The sequence below is a fragment of the Peromyscus leucopus genome, chromosome 9 (assembly GCF_004664715.2).
Source record: "Peromyscus leucopus breed LL Stock chromosome 9, UCI_PerLeu_2.1, whole genome shotgun sequence".
In the NCBI taxonomy this organism is placed as follows: Eukaryota; Metazoa; Chordata; class Mammalia; order Rodentia; family Cricetidae; genus Peromyscus; species Peromyscus leucopus.
Window position 1 is genome coordinate 44,201,050 of NC_051070.1, and position 24,817 is coordinate 44,225,866.

The following is a 24,817-nucleotide window of genomic DNA, read 5'->3' on the forward strand; positions in this document are numbered from 1 at the left end:
CAACTGCAGCTATGCATACCTGCACAAGATCAAGCCAACCAAAATTCCAGCATGGATGGGGTAGGAGCTCCCAAGGCTCCACCGCATCTGAGGAGCAATTAGCAGTAGACAGCTGCCACGGGGGGGGGGGGGCCGCGGGGGGGGGGGAACCTGTTCTTCTATAGCTGCTAGAGTAGGCTGCCCACACTCCAGTGGGTGGATGCACAACATATGGACGACATTGACTGGACTTAATGGGTTATTTAAAAAGAAGAGGGATGGCTGGATGTAGTGGTGCACACCTTTAATCCCCGCACTGGAAAAGTAGAGACAAGGAGATCTCTTGGAGTCTGGAGCCAGCCTGGTCTACATAGTGAGTTTCAGGTCAGCCAGGGCTAAAGAGTGAGATCCTGTCTCATAGAGGTGCATGAAGTCAGAAGAATTATGCGCTACAGAGACTTGGGAGCTGAGAGAAGAATCGAAGGTAGATATGATCATATTTCATTGTATACATTCATGGAGTTGTAAAACAATACAAAATTTTAGGCCTCCCACATCCAATCTCTCCAGCCAGCTAGACCTGCACATCCCTCTCTAGGGTCTAGAAGGAAACAGAAAGCAAAACAAAAGCCTCCTAAAATTCATGTGGAACCACAAAAGACCACAGATAGTCAAAACAACCCTGAGAAAGAAGAACAATGCTGGAGTGATTACCATTCCAGATCTCAGATAGATTACAGAACCACAGTCATAAAAACAATAGGATACTGGCACAAGAGCAGACCTGTAGACCCATGGAACAAAACTCAAGACCCAAACATGAGTACAAATAATTACAGCCATTTAATATTTTAAAGGTGCCAAGAATGAACACTGGAGAGCATAAAATATCTTCAACAAATGGTGCTGGAAAAACTGATGTCCACATGCAGAAGAATGAAATTAGACCTGTGTCTATCACCTTGTTCAGAACCAAACTTCAAGTGACTCCAAGACCTAAATGCAAAACCTGAAACAATGAACCGGCTAGAAGAAAACACAGCCAGTGCTCTACATGACACAGGACTTGTGGGAAAGGTCTGTCTGAAGAGGACTCATTTACCCAAGAATTAAGGCTGACAATTGGCAAGTGATACTTCATGACACTAAGAAGCTTCTGCACAGCTAAGGATCAATCAATCTGGTGAAGAGGAAGCCAAAAGCATGGGAGAGAATCTTTGCTGGATATACATCTGACAGAGGACTAATATCAGGATATATAAAAGAGGTCAAAAAATAAGACAAATCAAAACAGTCAATTAATTAAAAAAAATGTGCCTGAGATCTGAATGGAAAAATCTCAAAAGAGGAAAAAAAAAACTGGCTAAGAAGGATCTCAAAAGATGTTCAGTGTCTCTAGCAATTAGGAAGATTTCTCTGAACAACTTTGAAATTTCATCTTACCCCAGTGAAAATGGCAGAGAACAATAAAACAATGGACAGCAAATGTGGGAAAAAGGAACCCTCACTAATTGTTGCTGGGTCCATTCACTGGTCCAACTACTCTAGAAATCAGTGTGGGAATCCCCAAAAGCCTGAAAATAAGTTGACCATGAGACCCTGCTATACCACTCCTTGGCATATGCCCTAATGACTTGACTCTACAGATTCTCGATCAGCCATGTTCACCATGTCTCTATTCCCAATAGCTAGGAAGTGGAAACAACCTAAATGTCCTTCAGCTGATGGACAGATAATGAAAATGTGGTACATGCACACTATACAATACTAGTCAGCTGTAAAGAAAATGAAATCATGAAATTTGTAGGTAAATGGATAGAACTAGAAAAGATCATACTGAATGAGGTAATCTAGATTCAGAAAGACAAATGTTGCACATTCTTTTTTATTTGAGGGTTTCAGTTCCAAATCTTCAGATGCAAGCTTAGTTCTCACCCCTCGTCTTTGCATCAGATGAAGACCATTAGAGAAAACCACAACCAAACCAAAATGCACTATTGTGGAGCCCAGCCCCAAGAGACAGAGCTGTAACACAACACCTGCACTAATGCTTCAGGGACTACTGTGGAAGAGATCAAAATGGTAAGAGCTGGAGGAACGGAGTCTGCCGCGAGACTGCTGTCTGCTAGAAATGCCAGCAACTACACCTGTCTTACCTCACCAACATGGCTGCCTACACACTAGCTGAACAAGGATGACACCAACAGTCATGCGAACATGGAGAGGGGCAAGTTCAGGAGGCCTCAACCCCAGACAAAGAACTATAGACAGCCAAGGGATGCTGAGGGTGGGAGAAAGTCTTCCCCAGGGAAGGGCACACCAATCGGTTAGCCAACACCAAATGATCAGCCCTGGAAATGTGCATACAAGTAACATCATGTGGACTGAGCAGATTATATTTATGTATTCTGGAATACTCACACGTGCGCACACACACACACACACACACACACACACACACTGTATATAACAACAATTAAAGAACAAAGAGGCCATGAATTTGAATGAGAGCAGGGTGGGGGTGCACTGGAGGGAGGGGTGCACTGGAGGGGTGGGGGTGCACTGGAGGGAGGGGGTGCACTGGAGGGGAGGGGGTGCACTGGAGGGAGGGGGTACACTGGAGGGTTGGAAGGAGGAAAGGGAAGGAGCAAATATACTTTCAAAAAGTATTTTAAAAAGGTAAGTAATTCTGAGATATCATCATAAGACCTTAGGCCTTCTGAAAACGATTCTTTTATAAGTGAAAACAGACATGCAGAGTGGAGTTCTTTATCTTAGCACTCACAGTCAACACTGTGACCTTATTTATAAATATAACCCGTCCCCCCCACCCAAGCAATCACTATATAAAAGGAAACATAGCACCTAATACTGTGGGGAAAGAAAAGGGCAGAGAACATTTTTGCTCTAATGAGATAACCCGTGGATTACTGATCATTCCAACCCGAGTGAACTAATGTAAAAACACACCTGGCTGGGATGCTCTTTCTGCTGCTTCTCATACTTTGAAGACCCCACAGCTGCTCTGTTAGAGAAAAAGGGTTGCTGTTGACAGTCCAACTACAAAGAGTAAGTCTTTAAAGCAGGAAATCAAATTTAGACAGAGATCCTTTCAAAGACAACTCCAAAGGAAATCCCAAGGATTAGTCATTTCTAAGTAGATGGAGCTGCTCTGTCTGCAGGTACACATACCCAGCACTGCTCTGCAAAGCAAGAAAAACACCAACCAATCCTAAAACAATGCCGCAATGGCACAGAAATGGCTTTCATAACAGGACATTCTCAGCAACCTTTACTGGGAGTGTTACTAACATCTACTAGAATGGCTGGTAAAGTAATGAATGATGAATGATTCAGGATAAAGAGTTTCTGCCCTTCAGCTTCCCTATGCAATCAAGGACAGCAAATCCTAGAACTAAGAGTTGGATGACTCATAAAGATTACTTAATTCAGTGTTCCAGGCTTGGGTCCCATCAAGTACTCCCCAGTGAAGTCTATCCAGATGTGTCAGAGCCCAAGTGGCAGAGAAACAGGTCTCTCTCTTGGGTAGGCCCAGTTCCACCCTTGACACAGGAGCTTCTGCCCCAAGACAGGCTCACTCTGAGTGGTTAGGATTTAGAAACAACTCATAGAGGTAGAGTAACAAAAGCTATTGGGGTCCAGCCCCAGATAACTTTTTCCCAGAGCCCAGAAGAGAAGCTGTAAGCAGCTGGGATCTAATCTGAGGGATATCAAATGAATCTACGTACACTCAGCTCTTTTAATCCATTCACTTTATTCTTCTAAGTCAATTCCACAAGTGCCATGGGGGTACTGGCTTATATACACTTACAAGCGGTATTCTTTGGCAATGCAATGTGAGGCTTGAAGTTTTCAGGGTCATAGAGAGAGGTGACAAGATCCAAACACAGAGCAGTAATCAGCAGCTTTTATTTACAACCCAAAGGGGGAGTGACTAATGAAAGAGAAAGATTTAAGCTTAATTTGCACAAGAAACAAAGATTGGCACTTATTATCCACCCGGCCTTGGCAGTTGTCTCATTGGGTCAGTGGAAATATTTACCTTATCTCAGTAACTAGCAGATGGCTGAACACCATCCTGGAATTGCAAGCAGTAAATCCTTTCAATTAGGGTGTTGTGTTAATAAACCAGGGTGAAGGTAAGGAGTTAAGGATTTAAGGTTAGTGAGGTTAGCTTCTCCTATCTGTAGGTGAGATGAGCTCAGGGTACTTTAGTGCTCATCTATCTGCAGTCTGTCCTTGGGTGTTTGAGAAGTGTCTCAGATGAAATACTTTTGTCTGGAGATGGCACTGGCCAGACTGTCTGCTAATGAAGATGATTGCAGAAAGGCAGACTCTAAGTCTATGCTGGAATAAGAGGGAAAAAGGCCACCTTATGGGAAAGGGGTCTTGACTGTGTGACTGGTTTCAAACACAGCTGGGGGATATTATCCAAATACCCCAAAAGTATAGGCGAAGTTGTGCCCAGTAAATGATCAACTTCACTAGAAGTTCTTGGGAAAAGAATCAAATGGGAAAGCTACATATCACACAGGAAATTCACTTTAGGAAACAGCTGATACATTCAAAAGTATCACCAAAACGCCTTGAGTTTTGGCTTCCCTCGGGCAGAGGCCTTGGCTATGCCAGGTTTTAGCTTTGTCAGTACCAGCTGAATTCCTACCTCATATTTCTACGGCTTGCAGCAGCAGATATGATACACAAGTGACATAAGACTGACCAGTTAAGGCTGACCACTTTAATAATCATAGCTTTGAAGACAGAAGTACCAGGTAATGGAGTCTATGTAAGGACACTTCTAAAGTGAACAAATAAATGTCTTCAATTTGAAGAATTTGTGGGTACCACTAGTAAAAAAAAATCCTGACTGTAGGATATTTGTTGACATCTTATAGGTAAGATGCTTTTATATTTACTTCTAGAAGTGATGAAACACTACATTAAGTTGAAGGAACCTGATTAGAATATATTCATAAAATTATACACACATACACACACCCCAAAATTCCAAAGTGTTTGGAAATAGGTTCTGAAAGGTAAGTACAAAATTTCCAAAATATCTGAAAATCTTGACATCCAATGGATAAATTTGGCAAGTAGACAGTTGTGGTCTAATGCCTGCCCCATCCTTATTAGGCAAGACAAATTCCAACACACATGTACACCGTGTAGATTCAGAGAGTTGATATTGGTAATATTCATATGGCATGAGGTTAGGAGTTGAAAGAGCAAACTACTATCATTTTTGATACTTTAAAGATGTATTATATGGGGTTGGGGTGGGGCTAGCTCAGTGGCAGATCACATGCTTTGCATGCAAGAGGCCCTAGGTTCAGGCTCTGAGCAGCAGGCACATATGTACGTGCCCACACTCGTGTGTGTGTGTGTGTGTGTGTGTGTGTGTTCTGTATGTCATTTGGCATCTTTATGTTGATGCATACCAGCCCCAAACCTACTGTACTGAAATACCACAGAGTGCCTCAATGACTTGATCTCTCACTGGCCACAGACGAATGTGCCACTGGTCTGTCCTCAGACCATGTGGTGTATGTGACCAATGCTTTACTGTAATAGAAGCAAAAGTCCCAAGAAATAGCAATTTTAAATAGATAGACTTTTACTTAACTTTTAAAATAAAAACAAAATGAAAAATTTTAGTATCAACAGAGTAGATGCTTAAAAAACAGAATGCAGAAGTGATACCTATTTTCTAAAACTAAACAGTGTAGAAAGCCATACCCAAGTCGAGTGTAGCCACCACCACATTAAATTCTTTAAAGTACAGACCACCAAAAACTCTTCATAAAACTACTGCTTAATATACTTCTGTAACACATCAATTCAAAGTTATATTATTTTGCTTAAAAGTGAAATTTCATTTTAAATAAAGCATCTGAAAGTGTAGTAGGAGAATGCCTAGCAACAAGACATCTGAGGAGTAATTGCAAGGCTCTAATAGGGCTTCCTCACCAGCAAGGGACACTTCTAAAGTGTAGTCACACAGAACAGTCATTTTTAGACGTGCAGGCTGTCTAGTGAGAACATTCGTATATATGTCTGGAAGCATAATGACATTTAGCCATATTCAAAGAGTCACAAAGCAGTGATATAACTGGGTTTCTTTTTCTTTTGAGAGTCTCTCACATCTTTTACAAATCTGTTCATTGTGGTTAGAATGAGTATCTTAAGCTTCAAATCCAAGGAGGGAAGGAAATAGAGAAAAAGCAGAACAGGAAGCAAAGTGTTATAACATCATTAAAGCTCTCATTTTGGTTATTTTTATTTTTCAACAAAGAAGCCTGAGAATGAAGTGTTTTAGAAAGAATGCCTCTTAGGAACACATGTCCTAAGATAAAAGCCCCAGAAAGATAAAACGACTGTAACAAGGATGTCTCAGGAACATGACAGAGCATCAGTGATTATAAAAGGTCCAGAGGATCTATCCTCGGTTATTTCTGCTGGCAAAGCAGCTCAGTTGGGAGAGTGCTTCCCCAGGGTCACAGAAAGCATGCAAGATGACACATGCTTACGGCCCAGTGCTCAGAGGGCTAGCCTGGAATACAAGACGACCTGTTTCACAAAAATCAAACAAGAACCAAAAGAAACAAAAACAACTTCAAACCAGTTATCTCTGTAGGGTAGAGTAAAGGAAGTCCCTGATTTCTTTTTATTTTGTTTACAAAGTAGCAATAAGAAAAGTGGCTTAAGAACAAATGAAGAGGTGCTGGAAGAGAAACTGAGTCAAGGGCAAGGACTCTGGAGCACAAAGAGTGGTCATTTAAGTGGGTTCAAGGTTGTATACGGGTCAGGGAGTCAGCAGTAGCAGACGGCCTGCAAGCTGGAGGTCACCCTTCTGTGCAGTCATTTCTCAATGGCCACAGCCTCGAGACTTCATCTTGCATTCCCAGCAAGCGAGGGTGCAGATGTGCATGCTTCTTATACATTTACAAAATTTATGTATCGACAAAACTTCTAGAGTTCTTATCATTCCTGCATGAATCATTCAGTCTTATTCCAAGATCTTCCATCATGTGTCAAAAAGGAAAACTTAAATACATGTGGGTGTACATAATACAAGTGTGTGTGTGTGTGTGTGTGTGTGTGTGTGTGTGTGTGTGTGTATCATATTTCTTTGCTTTTATTTTGAAAGGCTTTTTTAACAACAAAATCAGTAATTTTCAGTGTCTGAGAACTGTCTCATAGGTTGCCAATAATTTGTATCAGCGTGCAGAGACACAGACACATAGACAGACAGACAGACAGACACACACACACACACACATCAACTCTGTTCCTGTTTTCTAAGAGTCTCTGTTTCAAACTACTTCTCTACAAATGCAATTGTATACATGGTATGTGTATATGTGAATGTGTATATATAATAGGTTTATTGTGAGAATTAATTTTAATTTGTGTAGAGAAAATTGCCTAGAAGAGTATGCGGCACCTAGTTACCTAGCTACAGTGTTTCTGCTGCCATCCTGTAATATTATCCCATTATCATTATCACATTAGTACAACAATAAAAATGCTATAATAATTGCATTTTAAAGTATTTACATTTTATTTTAGATGTATGAAATGACAGTTCTTTCATTTTAATTACTGTTAATATAATGTGTAAGTCATTTAAAATAGAAGTTGAGAAAATGGGCTTCCCATCCCACCTTCTTTTTTTTTTTTTTTTTGGCTTTTCGAAACAGGGTTTCTCTGTGCAGTTTTGTGCCTTTCCTTGCTTTGTAGATCAGGCTGGCCCGGAACTCACAGAGATCCACCTGCCTCTACCTCCCGAGTGCTGGGATTAAAGGCATGGGACACCACCACCCAGGCCCACCCCACCTTCTAAGGCATGTCTCCAGCATGACAAATTTTTAATTTGGAAGCATTGATATGATAGCAGACTGTTTACTATTAAAAGGAACTTCAGAGCCGGGCGGTGGTGGTGCACACCTTTAATCCCAGCACTCGGGAGGCAGAGGCAGGCGGATCTCTGTGAGTTTGAGGCCAGCCTGGTCTCCAAAGTGAGTTCCAGGAAAGGCGCAAAGCTACACAGAGAAACCCTGTCTTGAAAAACAAAAAAAAAAGGAACTTCAGAATAAGAGATCAGTTGAGGAACAAACAAGGAATCTATGCCCAGAAAGTTTTTAACTGTATGTATGCATAGGTACCTATGTTTATAGTAGATGGTCTGTATGCCTTTCCTTGGATATATAGAACTAATTCTGTCATTATGTAATATGTTATATACATAAATTAAGTAGCACCACACACATAAAACACATATAAATATAAAAACAAAAACAATGGTATTTAAAACTAAAGCATTTAGTTGTAATCCAAATACCCATGTCTGCCTATGACACTAAAGAATTCAGATTTGTATGGCTACATTTGGCACATACCACTGATGATTCTGACGAGTTGTTTCTCTATATAACAAATAAAATAATGAAATTTAAATTCCTTATGAAGCATATTTTTATTTTGAAGTCACCTCTCCCAGTGTGACCAATTTGATCATATTTACCATCTCTTTGACATGTCCTTTCTCATGCTTTAGAAACTGCCAAAGGGACAGATAGAACGAAACCCCAAACCAGCCTCAGAAGGTCCTAGGGAAACGGAGGGCTGAGTGTCAGTTCTGACCCGGCGCTGGGATCTGGGAATATGGTTGTGGATCAAGAAGGGGTACATTATGACCAAATCACACACACAAACCAACCAAAACCCCTCAAGTTAAAACCAACAGGTCTGTAGAGCTTTTTTAAACAAGACAGGTAAATTCTTAATCACACTGGGTCTTTAGAAAACTGTGTAGGCCTGGATATGGGGACCCTACAATTTAAGAGGAAAAAGGAGAGGGGCAGCACCCTTTCTTTTAGGTATTTCACCGTTGCACCACAGGGCACTGAGATGACATAGCTCTCCCCGCCCCCAAGACAGAGTCTTACTCTTATGTAGTCCTGGCTGTCCCGGAACTCGTTATGTAGACCAGGCTATCCTTGAACTCAAGAGATCTACCTGTTTCAAATTTTGGCTTTTCAGATTAGGATACCCAATGTGTATTACTTATAAGAAGTTTCAGTTTGCTTTTACAAACGAGGGACACATTGAGACTGTGCTAGAGTGCGAAGCCTACTGGACAAGCAGAGGGCTCAGTGATAAGCTCCATGAGGATAAGCACGTACTCCAGCCTTGACCAGGACAGTCTTAATGCCACATCTCTTTTTACAGTTGCTGCCAACACTTCCTCTTCCATTCTCAAAAACGCCAATTTGGATAGCAAATTCTACTCTTATGTTTTCGAGAATAAAGTGCTGTCATTTTACCAGCAGAATCCCATTCAGGCAAGAAACTTCTCCAAATTCAAATGCTGGCTACGAGGATTTGATTCTATGAGGTTGGCTACATCTGACCTAGGTATGGAGTCTGAATGGATGACTGACTACTGAATTCCAAGCTCTTATCTTGCTGACTTTATCACTTGTCTTCTCCAATGTAAGCCTGGTAACGGGACAGGAAGAGTCCTAGGGAACCCATGGGCTTCATGAAAGCCTAGAAAACAATACCACTACTGTTGAGCTGCGGAGGTCACTAGAATTTACAGCAAAAAACCTGCTTTGAATGACTGTGAAAATTATATAGGACGCAGTCACTTCTACCACAAGAAAAATTCACTTTCTTCCCGTATCTGCTCTAAGCTTATTTTTGGCTGTCTGCAGTGGGTGGACAGCTAGCTAGCTCTGTCTAAGCCAATCTCAAGCACAAGTTTGACCCTCTTCTCTCCAGGCTTCCACTCTGAGCACCAGGACTGACAGTCACTTGCCCTGGCAAATGTGAACATGCTGCACCAAGAGTTGTCGTTCAAAACTAAGGACGACAATGAGGAAGTCAAACCATTTCTGTCTTCCTTCCATTGAAAACTGCCAACAATTTTCTTATAATTGATATGCCTAACTAGTACGTATTTTAATCTTTAAAATTAAACACGAGACCTAGGAGATTAGCTGCAATCTGCAAGCCTGCTTTCCAGAGCTAGAATTCTAATTCCATAAACTTGTTAGCAGTGGTAAAAACATCTATCTCCAACTGAAAAGGTGAGAGTTTGTAAGAGGGAACAGAAAAGTGTTAGTGAGAGAAGCTTGCACATTACGGACACGTTCGGAACTCTCTAGAAGAGAAGATATGCTATACCCAACACATTACCTTGTTCAAAATCCTTATAAGGACTGCTAACCAACCACTATAATAGTACTGTATAGACAAACATAACCATTAGCTTCTGACTCCCACTCACTCTTCCTGAAAGAAAATTACTCATCGAAAATGCAAACCAGTACACCCAGAACAGCTAACATAATACCATCTTGGTGCTTTTATCACAGAAGGGAAATATTTGTTTCTCTTTGGGAAATTCTTAGTATGTTAGTAATTTATTTTTCTTGGCTTCTGTGTTTTTATAATGACTTCAAAGAATGATATGTACACACTTAGGAAAATTTATATTGCCAGCGTAGTCACTGATTTCAATTTAACCTCATTCTAAACAATGCCTCCCACAAGAGAACAAGTTCTAGTAATTTACCTTAAGAATTGTAATTGTTCCCTGAGAATTTATGATAACCTACATTTTGTAGACAAAGACAGACATAAGATGTATTATCAATAAACTACCCATCAAAAATTATTTCCCAGTTAATAAACTCTGCCAACTCCCTCTGGTCAACAACATATTTGGTTTGAGCATACACAAGGTGTGCTGTCAGCCCATGTGTTAGGAATCTGATTGTTCTATCTCCCTCATCTATAAAGCTAAAATAAGTACTCTCAGATCGGCATTTATCTGATAAGTTTAGAAGCCTATCTTAAAGAAAGCTATCTGGTTACTGGAATCAGAGCATCTTAGTAAATGAATTAGTCTTTATGCAGTCTTTACATCTGTACGCTGATTTGCACTGGGTTATGAAATAACAAGACCCACAGTCATTCAACAAAAGGACAGAGACTGATAAAGAAACAAATATTTCCCTTTATTTGAGTGGGTTACAGCTACTTGTGGGATATTCAGAATAACTAAAATCCTTAATTTACAGGACTATAAATGATGCTACTTAACTGAGAACCAGCCAGCAAACAGTAGCCATCTGAAGAACACTACCCATGGAGGGTTTCCCACATCAACTCAGGGTTTCCCACCCAACTCAGTTTCATAGTGTCTACAGTAAATTAGGAACTATTGGCATCTAAGAGTCAGATGAACAATGCTCAAGATTATTTATCAACAGTAGGTTTCCTTACTCCTTTGCCAGATGCACATTGGTAGGCTTTGCTCCAATTGGGATCCCATATTTGTGCAAAGTGTTCGTCAAAATTTCCCTCATGTCATTGTTGTAAGAATCAAAGTCAAATACATTCCGAACCACACTGGAGAGACCTTCGGTGGGATATTTCTGCACAGAAAAACAAAACAAAACAACTTCATTATATATGAGATAAAGCATACAACACTATAAAGGCTATAGAACTGAGAAAGCAATAATAGTACACTAATGAAATTCAGCAGAAATGCATTAGCTATGTTTGATAACCAGGTCGTAGGAATACACCCTTACGTTTAGCAGTCACTCTTACAGCTTATCTTCCTTTTGAGATACACAATAGAAGTCGTGGAGTTGCAGTTCTCCCTCTCAGTGTCCGGGCCCTGCTCAGACCTTCTGTTGCCTTCGTGAACCTGCCTACTGCTGCACTATTCAAACTAGCCAAGACACGAAACAGACTAGATGCCCACTGACAGATGAATGGATTAATATGTGGCATGCACACACATCGGGATTTTACGCAGCCATAAAGAATGAAAGTGTGTCACTCACAGGAAAATGCTTGGAACTGGAGATCGTGTGACATGATGTAAGCCAGAAGCAGAGAGAAATGCATTCTGTGTTTTCTCTTCTATGTGGGATCGGTATTGAACAAAGGCACAGAGGACGTGAGAGGAGAGGGGGGCTATGAGTGGTGAGGAAGAGGTTTAGAGAGAGAGAGAGAGGAGGTAACAAAAGAGGGTGATAAGGGAAAGACAAAACAGCACATTGTTGCTTACATGCATAACCAGCTTTAACTGTATATACACATATGGGGAGAGAGCAGAAGGGAACGATTTGGGCAGAAAGGAACCAGGATGAGGTGAGGAGGGAGGGCAGGGGAGAGCAGTGGGGGAAGGACTTAATGGAGCAAGGTACCATGCCATATATGTGTGAAAAATCTTATAACGATACCATTATTCTGCACTCTAAAAACAATTTAAAAAAGGAAAAAAGGGAGTAACAGATTGATCAATTTAAACTAGCTAAGTCAAGTGTGGAATGTCAACACAGAAATCTCTAGAAAACTCAGTCTATGAATAAATGGAGAAAATGATAAAGGAGGAAGAGAGAGAGGAAGAAGAACTTAAGTGCAGGAAATAGAGAATGGGTGGCTGCCTGCTGCTCCTTGAACATGGAGGTAAAGAAAGTAAGAGCCACCACAGTTAGACATATGCTGGTAGTTTCTCTAATGATTGGTTTCATTGTCCTTCGGTGCTGACATCCAAGCCGGTATGCTGGACTTAGCAAGGCCTTATAAGTAGAGTAAGCGCTTTTTTCCTTCCCATGTATATACGGAAGATATATATATATATTATATATATATAATATATATATAATATATATATCATATATATATATATTTTCAAAGGATAGAATGCTGTATTTCTGTATGTGTATATGTTGTAGAATAATTAAACCAAGTGAATGGACCTATTTGTCATTTTTCATAATTATATTTTAATAGGGTAATCATTTAAAATATACTCTTAGCAGCTTTGCAATGAACATTCCATTATTATTAATAGCTTTTCAGTTACTTTGCTGAGTAATAGCTTTTTTTCCACTGCAACTGAAGTTTTCTCCCTTAAAATCTCTCTCCCTTTTTTACCTCCCAGCAGCCTATTTTTCTCAGTGAGGTTTTCTTGGAGGGTTAGAGGCTGGAAAGAATTCACAAGTCAAAGGCTGTGGCTGTTAGGTGGGAGATCATTATTTGCTATAGAGAGTTTACATGATTTTGTTTGGTTTCATTTTCTTTACCAAGTGGACTATACACTGTGCATGACCAGAGGAATTTTATTCTCTTGAGCACTTATCCTAATTTGACAAATGTTCTTTTAGTATACTATCAGTTCTTGCTGTTTTCTACCTTCATGTCATTTGTAATACTTTCTATCCAGATACCACATGCTAGTTGTAAAAAGTTAAACAGAAACATCTCCTTGCTGTTTAATTATTCCCCCCAACACACACACACACACACACACACACACACACACACACACACACACACACACACACACATCAAAAAACAAAATCAAACCAAAAACAACCCATCCAATTTCTTAGCTGACTGGTACAAAATCTTGCTAAAGCCAATTCAAAGACTACAGTAGGAGCAACCACTGGCCTTCAAGATTTATTACTTAGATTATGCACACTTCCTATCAGGTTATTTGACTGACCTATCACAAAATGGAAATACCAGTTATAAACTGTACAGTCTGGAAGACACAATGGTTTCTTCTAGACACTTTGCACAGATGTATACCATACCTGTAAATGTTTGACAATGTTGACAACTTCTCTGGTAGAATAAGGATAGTTAATAATCCCTTGGTCAGCCAAGTTCCTCAGCTCTCCAAAGGCCGCTACAAGCTTCTGAAGGATGGGTTCAGGCACATTTGGGCCATACTGTTTGAGCATCTCAAGCTCTGAATGGGGCTTGGGGTTATCAATGGCATGACAGCTAAAAATGTCGCCTACAGAAAGGAAGAAAGATCACATTCAGTGGTGATATGCACAACAAAATGCAAGGGTGCTTTAAAGAGCCAGCAGCTGCTCAGCAAATCATCGAAAGCCCATCTAACAATAAGATTGTACAGAGAAGAAAGAAAATGCCTGAACCAGAAGAAAACTGAATGATATGTGGCTAATTCTGCGTGAGTTTATTTATATTCAAAGTTATGATACCTGAATACATGCTTCCTGGGAGATATTAAAACACACAGGGGCAGACTCCTTTGTCCCTGCCAAAGCACGCAGTGGTAATGGTTTACCTTATTTTGATCTAGGAACCACGTGGTTAAACAGCTATTTTGTGTATGTAGGAGTGCTGTGTGTATTTAAAAGTAACAAAACAGAGCATCGCAGCTTCAAGCTTCATCTCACAGACTGACATTTTCAAATACAAACATTCAGGGCAACTTTGTATTTTTTTTTTTCATTGAAAATGAAAGTTATCATGAATGTAAAAAGGTACTTGGTTCCTCTACCATGCAGTCATCAAATAATTATGAAACAACTTCCAGACACCAAGTACAACCCGAGGTAATATATATCAAAGATTTAAGAAAAAAAAAATCCCCATCCTTGTGGAGCTTATATTCTGTTACAGGGGGGTATGTGAGTATGGTGTGTGGCAGTAGAAATGATCATGGGAGAGGGCAGTCACAAGGGCCTCATTGGGAAGATAAAGTCTTCGAATATGTAGCTACGTGGAAGAACATCCTAGGTGGATACTACAGCTCAAGCAGATCTCTAAAGCAGGTAGAACTGGCACACAGAAGAGCGAGTGAGGCAGGAAGTTGGAGAGAGGATGCGGGAAACATCACAAAGGATATTGGAAATCACTGAACATAAGCTCAGCATCTGAGAGATGAGCTTAGAAACTCAGAGTGAAATGGGCAGCCAGGGGGATTTCTACCAGAGAAGTGGACTGCTGTCAAGAACAGACAGACGGTACAGGGTGTAGGCCAGTGGTTCTCAAACTTTCTAATGCTGAGACCCCTTAATACGGTTCCTCATGTCGTAGGGAAATTTTCATTGCTACTTCATAACTGTCAGTTTGCTATTGTTATGAATTGTAATGTAAATGTCTGTTTTTTCCACTGGTCTTAGGCGACCACTGTGAAAGGGTCATTTGGCTCCCAAAGGGGTTGTGACCCACAGGTCAAGAATTGCTGGTGTAGGGTGACAAATGCCCATCCATGGGTCTGCAGTACTCCTGCTCTTTGCTAGAAGAGGCTCTGACCAAACTGTCCTTCAAGGACGCTACAGAGCAACAGCTTTGGAAGGCAGTCTCTCTGGAACATGGCTAGGCACGCTTATTTCAGGATGTTACCCAAGCTTAGGTCCTTCCGCACAGTAATCCCGCTGCAGGTGCAGGATTATCTAGCGTCCTTCATGTTGTCCTGGGGGAACTGGGGCTTGAACAACCAGCACTGTGCTGACTCACTGACTACTCATTTTGTTGTTTGGAGAGAGGGCCTGATGGTCTGACATTAACCCAAGCTGACTGGGATCACTCCTATCCTCTGGTCATCACCCCCTAATGCGGGTCTGCTTTCTTCTCTCTCTCTTTCTCTCCTCTCTCTCTCTCTTATTTATTTACCACTACTTTCATCAAGAGACATAATCCCTCCTTTGCTTTTGACCCAGAGTCTGGTGTTTCCTGACGTGAAATTGTGGCAGGCTAATTTATTAGGCAAATAGGTAAAATCTTAGATCGTTCACAGATCATGACAACAGACAGGAGCAAGCAGAAGCAAGAAACCCGTTAATTAACCATTATTATTATTTTTACTGTTAAAAAAATTCATGATGAAAGAGGGTGGTGGCTCCACCTAAAATGGTGACCAGTGCTGGTGACGGTGGGATAATTTGGAATGTGTTTTAAGAGCCAGTAAGATGTCCTGGTAGATGGTAAGGCATGTAAGAGAAAGAAAAGCCAAGAAAGATTTTGCTGTCAAGGACAGAGTTATTATCATAAATTAAGGGGATTAAAAAGAAAAAATCCACTCAGTAATTCCTCCCAGTGTGGAATTATTAAATATAAGTTAAGGTTTTAATAACAGGCAAGTTGGAAATAAGTGTTCAGCAGGGAACTGGAGAGTTTGGCTGCAGAGAAATTCATGGCAGTAACAGTTATTTAAGCGATAATGTGAAATGACATGCTTTGATTTTACCAAGGGAATGAGTGTGGATAGACAAAAGAAGACCAGAACATTCTATGAAGGAATAAACAAAGAAACTGAGGAATGGTCATCAGTGTGGGAAGAAGCCCAGAAAGTGCCGAGGAAGGACCAGACATCAAGGAAGGACGGGAGAATGACTAACTGTGACAAGTGTCCTAAGGACCACAGACGGTAAGACACAGCCTGGGAACCCATCGCTGGTTTAGCCATGGAAATGGCCCCATGACTTAGTCAAGAATGGCTTCTGTTGGGTGGTTCAGGCCAAGATCTGATTAGAACTGACTTGAGAGGGGTGAAGAAGAAATGGATGTTGGACTGCAACTTCTAAACACAAACAACTGTTCAGAGTTTCTGACAATGGCTGACAAAAAAGTAGGTAGACAGAGAGAGACCCTGCCTCAAAAAAATAAAGTAAAAAAACAACAACTGAGGTGTGGCGAGGCCAGGGATTTAGGAGACCAAAGTTGTTCAGCAAGCACTGTGGGGAGAGGGGAGCAGAGCAGGAAGTGGGGAGGGGAGGGGGAAAGGGAGATGGAAGAGGGGAAGGCAGAGGATTGGAGGAGGTGGAGAAAAGGACAAACCAGGAATGAGTGACAAGTGGCACAGGGTGACGGCAGGTGGACAGACGGACAGTGAGCGTCAATGTAGGCCTTAGAAAGAATGGGGATGAGAATGGCCATGAAGAATCTGAACCTGAAAAGAACTTAAACCTTTTTCTACAGAGAAAACTACAGCTTGCTCTAGAGAGTTCCCATGAGCACATCTGTAGCAGCAACACAGGAATTTAAAATCAAAACTACATAAATGGTGTAAGTGGGATGATAGTATACATTCTAAAATGTATACAGGAGACCACCGGACTCACTTCCATGACTTATTGTCTCAATTAATATTCCGAGGACTGGTTTGCATTTCAGCATCTAGTACTACTTACTTCATTTCTCTGAATAGCAGCACACTGCTCTATTGTCCGGATACAGAATTTCTTTATCTAGCTCCTTTGGAGGGACAGCGGAATGTTTTCATCCTAGTTACTATACACAATGCCGTGCTGACCATCCCTGTACTCAGATGGCTACTCAGGTAAACTGCTGGGACAAATCCCTTATGTGGAATTGCCAGATCAAGATCCTAACAGGAGCCTGGGCCTGCTTTGTCCTGTGTATGAGATTCCAGAGAAGAGGAGTTCTCCTGTATGGCTGATGATGATGATGTACCTCCAGGACCTCCCTAGTCAGTATGAACCAGTCTGCACAGCTGGCCTCCGGCTTTTTAGAGGAGGTGATAGAAGTCGACATTAACAGCCATCCATTATGGAGCATTAAACAACTGCTTAAGTTGTTCATTCTGAGTCAGACATAGACGTGCAGTCCAGCTCGGAGCCTAGCTCCACCACTCATTAGCTAAGTGACTGAAGAAAAATAATCCCTGTGAGTATCAAAAGCTCCCTGCCCCCAGATGGTGATGATGGTATCACAGCCCATGGTGAGTAATAGCCGCCATTATAACATTGCTGTTGAAATTATTCTTGTTATTATTATAGTCATTATTTTTACCTAAAGTGCCAAAGAAGTCATTGCCCAAGAAAGGGAAGCCAGGCCTGTTGGCCAAAACTACCATCCTGAAGTCAGGATGAATCACGATAACGTCTTTTCTTCCATCCACATTGGCAGCATCTGAAAAATAAAACAGTTTATGAAACTCTGTTCAAAACAGCTTCAGGTGTTCCTGACTCAATTGTCATCTCCAAGGCTGTGGTAGGACATCAGATGAACATCAGCGAGACTCTCGTTCAATCCAGGACACCAGGAACTCACACAAGTTTGAAAATTATTATGTTCTACTTCTAAGCTATCCTTCAAAATGTCAGGAGAAGACACAGAGGGCCAGACACAGCCAGGGCCTGATCACAGCTTCTGTCTGCGCAGCGTCTTCTTCCTTCTGGTCACACCATCTTTGTATACTACAGTCCTCAGAGCAAAGGATCAGGCTGAGCTCTAACCCTTGAGAGTGTAAGGGACCCTGTTAAGGGACAGTACTCAGGCTAAGGTAAATTCACATCTTCCCTAAACTGTGAAAGTCAAATGTTAAAATGCTGTTAATAGTGCTAAGTACATCCCAGAGCAGTGGCCTTGCAACAACATCAAAGAGGAACACGTCCACCATGCCGACCTTTCTAATGGGATTCTCTTTATATATGTTCTTCAAACATTTAAGATTTTAGTACTGATTTATGGTACTGGCTATCTATTTTCCAAGGCTAGTTATAAATTTTCAAGTCTTTTCACAAGACAAAAAACCTCCTGAAATTAGCATCTTACATGTATTTAGAAAACTTAAATTGCCTTATAGTTAAATATGCATGTATAGGCTAGGTTTTGTTTTGGTTTTTGGTCAACTTGACACAAGGTAGAGTCAGTCACCTGGGAAGAGGGAACCTCAACTGAGAACATGTCTCCATAAGATCGCCTATAGGCAAGTCTGTGAGGCATTTTCTTGATTAATGATTGATGTGGGAGGGCCCAGCCCTCTATGGGTAATGCCGCCCCTAGGCAGGGGGTCCTGGGGCATATAAAAAAGCAAACTGAGCAAGCTATGAGGAACAAGCCAGTAAGTGATTTTCCTCAATGATCTCTGCTTCAATTCCTGCCTCAAAGTTCCTGCTTTGAGTTCCTGTCCTAACTTCCTTCAGTGATGGAATGTAACCTAGGAGTTGTAAGCTCTAAGCTTTATGATAAAAATAAACTTTTTCTTCCTGAAGTTGCTTGTGATCATGCTGTTTTATCAGAGCAACAGAAATCCTAAGACAATACTGATGAGATTTATTAATTTTCCTTCTCAGCCCACCCCCAGCAATATCTACTAAAAGAAGAGTATTTCTGTGTTTGGGGAAGAAGAAAAGTAGAATCCAAAGCAGAGAATAACCTCTTCCTGAGTTACGCGCGCGCGCACACACACACACACACACACACACACACACAAATTAAATAAACCATCTGTAACACGATTGCTAAACAGTCTTATTATTAAAAAACCTGGAGTCAGATACTGGAGGTGAGAGCTGAAAGATCAGAGGGATAGAACAAGTTCTTATCACTAGGAAATCCTCATCCCAAGGGAGCTATTTCCTGTATACTCCTGCCTTATATACCTTTCTGTGCCCTGACATCTCACTTCCTCTCTCCACCTAGCTACATCACTTCCTCTTTCCACCCAGCTCTATCACTTCCTGTCTGTCTGTACAGACCTCCAGACCTCTACGGTTAACTAGTGCTGGGATTAAAGGTGTGTGCCACCAAGTCTGTCTCTGTTGCCAGTGTGGCCTTGAATTCACAGAGATCCAGATGAATCTCTGCTTCCTGAATGCTAGGATTAAAGGTGAGCGCTACCACTGCCTGTCCTATACGTTTAATATAGTGGCTAGCTTTTTCCTTTGATCCCCAGGCAAGCTTTATATGTTAGAGAACAAATATCACCATACCATCCACTGATTTTTAAAATTTTGCTTTAATGTATGTACCACATGTGTACCAGTGGAGGCCGGAAGTCAGCATTAGATTCCCTGGAACTGGAGTTACAGATGGTTGTGAGCCAACATGTGAGTGCAGGGAATGGAACCTGAGTTCTCTGGAAGAGCAGCAAGTATTAACTATTGAGCCATCTCTCCAGCCCATATTCAGTAACTCTTAATTGTACTGACCCAATAATAAAAGTAAGTTTTAATACTGTGAGCAAGAGAAACAGGCCAGAGTTCCTAAAATTTCAAGATAGGATTTTAATAATAGAATCACACGCAAATATTTGAAAAACAGGTATAAAGATTCAAGGTTGACATTTTCAGGGTAGAAAAGTATAAAGACTGATCACAGAAGAGGGAAACTGGGGGCTGTGGGTATAGCTTAGGGATGAAGCATGTGATTCCACAATTGAAGATCGATTCTCTCTCAGCACCACCAACAAATAAAACCAAAACCAAAAAAACCAAAACCAAACCAAACCAAATCAACCAACCCAACAAACCCCCTGAAACCAGAGAGGTTAGATTTAGATGTTATTTTTAGAAATGACTGTCAGTACAATTTAATTTGCAATGAACTTAAGCTTATTGCTTGTTTATAGGAGAGAGCTAGAGAGGTACATCCCAGAGATGTAAAAACTCCACACACTACGGAAAACGTCGCTCTTTACTACTCACGTGCAACAATGCGCCGACCATCTGCTAAAATCATTTCTCCATTTTCTACCAGAGTTTTCAAAATACAGGTGACATTTGTCGGTGCTTTGTCTGCCTCATCGACTACTAGAATGTGACCCAACTTTACCGCTTTAACCTTTGAAGACAGAAAATGTATCATTAGAAACAAAAGAGCCAAAGTAACCATTATTGAAAGCTCATGATGGCTCACGGCTTTGAATTGGCCTCAGCCAGTTGCAAGTTCCAGGCACAGTCGGCATCACACAGTCAGCAACAGAAGCATCCCGGGGCACTCAAACACAACAGCAAGTTTGGCACTTTTCTCCAGTTAGAACCGTTCCCAACAATGTTTCACACCCCAGAATGGGGGAGACTGAAAGTGCCATAGAGGGTGGGAGGAGTTTGATGGAACAGTCACCGTACAGTTTGGAATGTAGTTTGATCAGAGGAGATGGGTGTTCAGGACAAAGAAAATCGATGGCCATCTGCATTGGGGAAGAGTGAACACATTGTCTCTAGGACAGTCAATGTAAGAAAAGGCACAGCAAGGTAGACTGGGTTTCTACCGCTAAGGAATGGGTTGCCAGATGAGAAAATAGGCACTTGACCTCACCAAGTAATGGGGCAGAACTACACATGTCTGAATTCTGACCTGATGAAAATGGAGCACTGAGCTACACTTCAGGGTACTGAACTTGGCAGAACACACTGAGTTGACGCAGTCTGGCACAGTGAGTGAAGTGGACGCAGAGAAATGCAGGGAGAATATTCGAGCGACCTTGGAGAGGCGTCACCTATAGACAGGAGAGGAAGGCAGGCGAGCGTGCGGGGTCTTGGGCGATCATGTGGAGGGCGACATGGGGAGAACGATGAGGCTGTAGACCCCACCGACCCTTGCCAGGCTCTCCTCATGCTTTCAAGGAGGCGGGCAGGAGATACTCTATACATTTCAACATAATCTAAAATTTCTTTCTAAAAGAGATGCTAATTAATAACCCACAACCTAGTGGACCATATCAAATTGTTCTGACTGCACAGTATTAACTAATGATTTTAAGGAAACAAACTTATAAATGATGCTTCTTTTTATCACAGTATTTCATACTGTATTCTCAAAGACTTTATAAGGATTTTTTTTTTTTAAATTTAGGGTGAAAATAAGCTAAATTTAAACAAGAAAAGATGTAGCTGCTCCTACTCCTAACACACCTCTGTTCAGAGAGGAGCTGGGCTCGAGCTTGGAGACTTCTGGCACAGATCCTGACTTTCCCCAGCCTTGGGGCCTGGCCCACAGCAGCTCCATGACAGTTGCCCACAGAGCAGCTCTGTGGCCAGGCTTAGATTTGAGTCTTGAGTGGGAGTTAGATCCTCTCAGGCCCTCCGAACACTGAGTTGATGTTTTGTTAGTTTAGAACAACAACAGACTTTTTAAAAGCCTCAGAAAATAAGCAGAGGATCCCTGTCAGTTCCTGAATCTCACTGAGGAGAGAAGAGCAGGAAGAGAACATATCATTTTCCCAAGAATTTCATTTCAATAGAGAGCATATCTAAAATGATACAGGTCTGCACTCCAGTCAGACCGACACTAAGATGATAAACGCACGTGCTCAATTCAGACAACTGACCCGTCCATGGGCTGAGGTACAGGTACAATCAAAACGCACGTTAGACCATGTGAATCATCGGCTTACTGACCAGAGGTGAGTCTTCATACACAATTAGTCCATCTTTAACCGAGGGCTGAAGGGTCAGAGTCTGCACCGTGGTGTCCCTGAAGTCAAACCAAACATTACATCGTCAGGCCGGAAATGAACCAGTGTTTGAGCACAAATAAATAATGAGTAAATCTTTACATTTCTTCAACATCCTGCTTTTCCCAAGAAAAACCAAAGCAACAAGAGAAAGTTCAGCCAGCAACAGCATTCTGTCGACAGCACGGATCTTCAGGGTTTAGAAATGAATACAGTCGCCAAATCCGTGCCTTTCCCTGAGCAATCCTTCTGTAGTGATTTCACTACTCAAAATTATCTCCTGAGGCTGAAGAGACTATTTAAAAATATGTTTATATTGCTGCACATTACAAAGAATACTAGTGCTATTTAAAAATTGATGGCCAGATTGCCACCCACCCTGGCCAATTAACCTAGGAATACCACATCCCACCCAATCTGCCATCCGGGGCAAAGGCCAGACTATCATGCTACTTGAAGAACACAATTACATCATAGGATTTTGAAGATTTGGAGATAAAATCCAAGGCTTTGGACTGTATTATTTCAAAGCTATTCTTTTACTATTTGTCTGGCCTTCCTTTAAGTGGGTTCTTGAAAAATGTTAACACTGAGTTATCTATGCTCCGAGCCTCTCTTCTGAGGAGCCGTGGAATTCCTATCACCTGTGTGCAGAATTGCAGGCGTAGACAGGTAAGTTCTCACATTTTCAAGGCAGGCAATTTTATGTCTTTACTTTCAACACTCACTGCATCTTAAAAAACGAAAAGTTCTATGGCCAATCTGACCATGCTACACAATGAAATCACATAGAGCAAAATATGACCATTATCTCTAAGAGTCCAAAGTTATCTTTCAAAGACCCTGCTACTTATTCCAAGTTAGCAACGAAGCTCCAGCTGCACTGTCTTGAACACCTGCCATGTGTAAGACACTGCCTGTACTGTGAACCTCAGACCTTGATTCTGTATATACTTGTGAAACAAACTCAAATGTCAAACTTTTCTACTAACTTAAAAATTTGCAATGTGCATCTTGGAGGTAGGGAATGGTCCTGATGATCTTTAAGTCTGTCTTACAAAGGACAGTGACATCAGCAAGGTACACTTGGGGTTGACTAGTCACAGCACTCAGAGTTGATTGTTCACGTCCATTTTTTAGTCCAGATGAGTTGAATCTAGACTTTCTATAGTTGTGGGTAACTTCTCTATGATAGTCTTCCTGTACCAGGGCTGGAACAGATACATGGGCAATATAATCATAAATCTTTACATTCCTAGACTTTGTTTCAATTACACCTTATCAGGAAGGGTTCTCTAAAGTGACAGTAACAGGTTTCTTGAGTTGACCTGAGCCTCTTGTGAGCTCCCATGAGCGTGGCCTAGTGGGATCATGGTTTGTCCCCAGAGTTCTCTGCCTCCTTCATGTCACAAGGAATATATTCCAAAGAATCTACTAAAAATCAAATTAAAATGCACTAGGAAATGTAAAAAAACAAAAACAAAAACAGTGAAAATACATTCTGGCGATTTATTGGTGCTTTTCAACATTTTTTTTTGGTGGGACATGATAGTATGTTGTTATATATCAACTTTCTGTATTCACAGGTCTTATACATTCACTGTCAGTCACACTTTATACTATCTTTTGATGACAAATTAGTTTCCAGTTTTGAATAAATTAAGAACAAAGTTTCATCAGCTGACTTAAATTCACTGTTAATATTCTAACACTAGAAGAGAGAGTGGGTGGGGAAAGGAAAAATACTTGTTCACACAGATTTTTAGAGCAGCATAATGGATTTCTCACCTCAGCTCTCACATATTTTAAGGGCAACAACTTGACACCTTCCAGTACCAAAAAGGAACAAGAAACTCCTGCATCATTGTCAGTGGGAAGGGGAGTCAGTTTCTGAACGAACAGTGTTTCACAGTACCTTATATCAGTCAATTTAAGATGAATTCTAATTTAAGATAGGCAAATGAAGCTGCTCTATAATGCTTGAAATTTGATAGTAGACAATTTGTCAAGTTGCATTTCATTAAAGGCTCGGTGCTAGCAGTAAGAACATGTGGGGTTTTGTTGTTGTTTTAGAAAATAAGCACAAATCAGACAATCTCCAAAGATAACTACAGTGAGGATACACGCAAAAGCGAAACCTGACTTTCAGTGGGACTGGCTAGGAAGGAGGAAATTATAGAACAAAGCCAAGTGTTTGCTCTGATGCCTTTGTCTGAACAACAAAGGGAAAGTAAAGGCTAGTAAACCTGTCAACTAGGGTAAGCATGAAACTCTGGTTGGCGTGGACTTAGTCCAGTTATGTGGCTGGTGTGTGTGTGTGTGCGCGTGCACATTCTACTTCTCCATGGTACCTAATACAGCAAGAGAAGAGCTGGATTTCTATGACATCTCATGATAAACTCTTAAGTAAATAAAATAAGAGTAAAATGCTAGTAAATAACAAGACACTTACTGTGGCTGCAGACAGCACATGAAACAGATTCCTAATGATCACACAGTAATTTTTTTCATTATATTAGATTTAAATCATTGCCCCTCATTTATGAGTGTCTTGGGTCAAACATATTAATTGTACACATACAAAACAATGATCTGAAGAGAATACAGCAATTTCAAAACCATTTTGACTTGTTCCTTTCAAAAACAGCTTTGAAATATAAGCTAATAAAACCTTAGAGTCAACAATTTCAACAACACCAGGAAGAAGAAAAGCTAAATCTCATCTTTAGCCCAACTTTGAACAGAGTTGGCTTCCCAGTTACCAGTAATGCCTGAGTTAATGAATGAATGAATGTTCAGCTAACTGTTGGTGTTGGT

General features: G+C 41.0%; 1 protein-coding gene across 1 annotated transcript in view; it reads right to left on the minus strand.

Annotated features, from left to right (window-relative positions):
* The window catches only part of Vwa8 (von Willebrand factor A domain containing 8), a 342,755-nt gene that overhangs the window by 122,577 nt on the left and 195,361 nt on the right, over positions 1 to 24,817 (minus strand). The window contains 5 exon segments of the mRNA XM_028878597.2: positions 11,299 to 11,450; positions 13,635 to 13,840; positions 17,611 to 17,730; positions 20,250 to 20,385; positions 21,945 to 22,020. Of these exon segments, the coding sequence (XP_028734430.1) occupies positions 11,299 to 11,450; positions 13,635 to 13,840; positions 17,611 to 17,730; positions 20,250 to 20,385; positions 21,945 to 22,020 (690 nt within the window).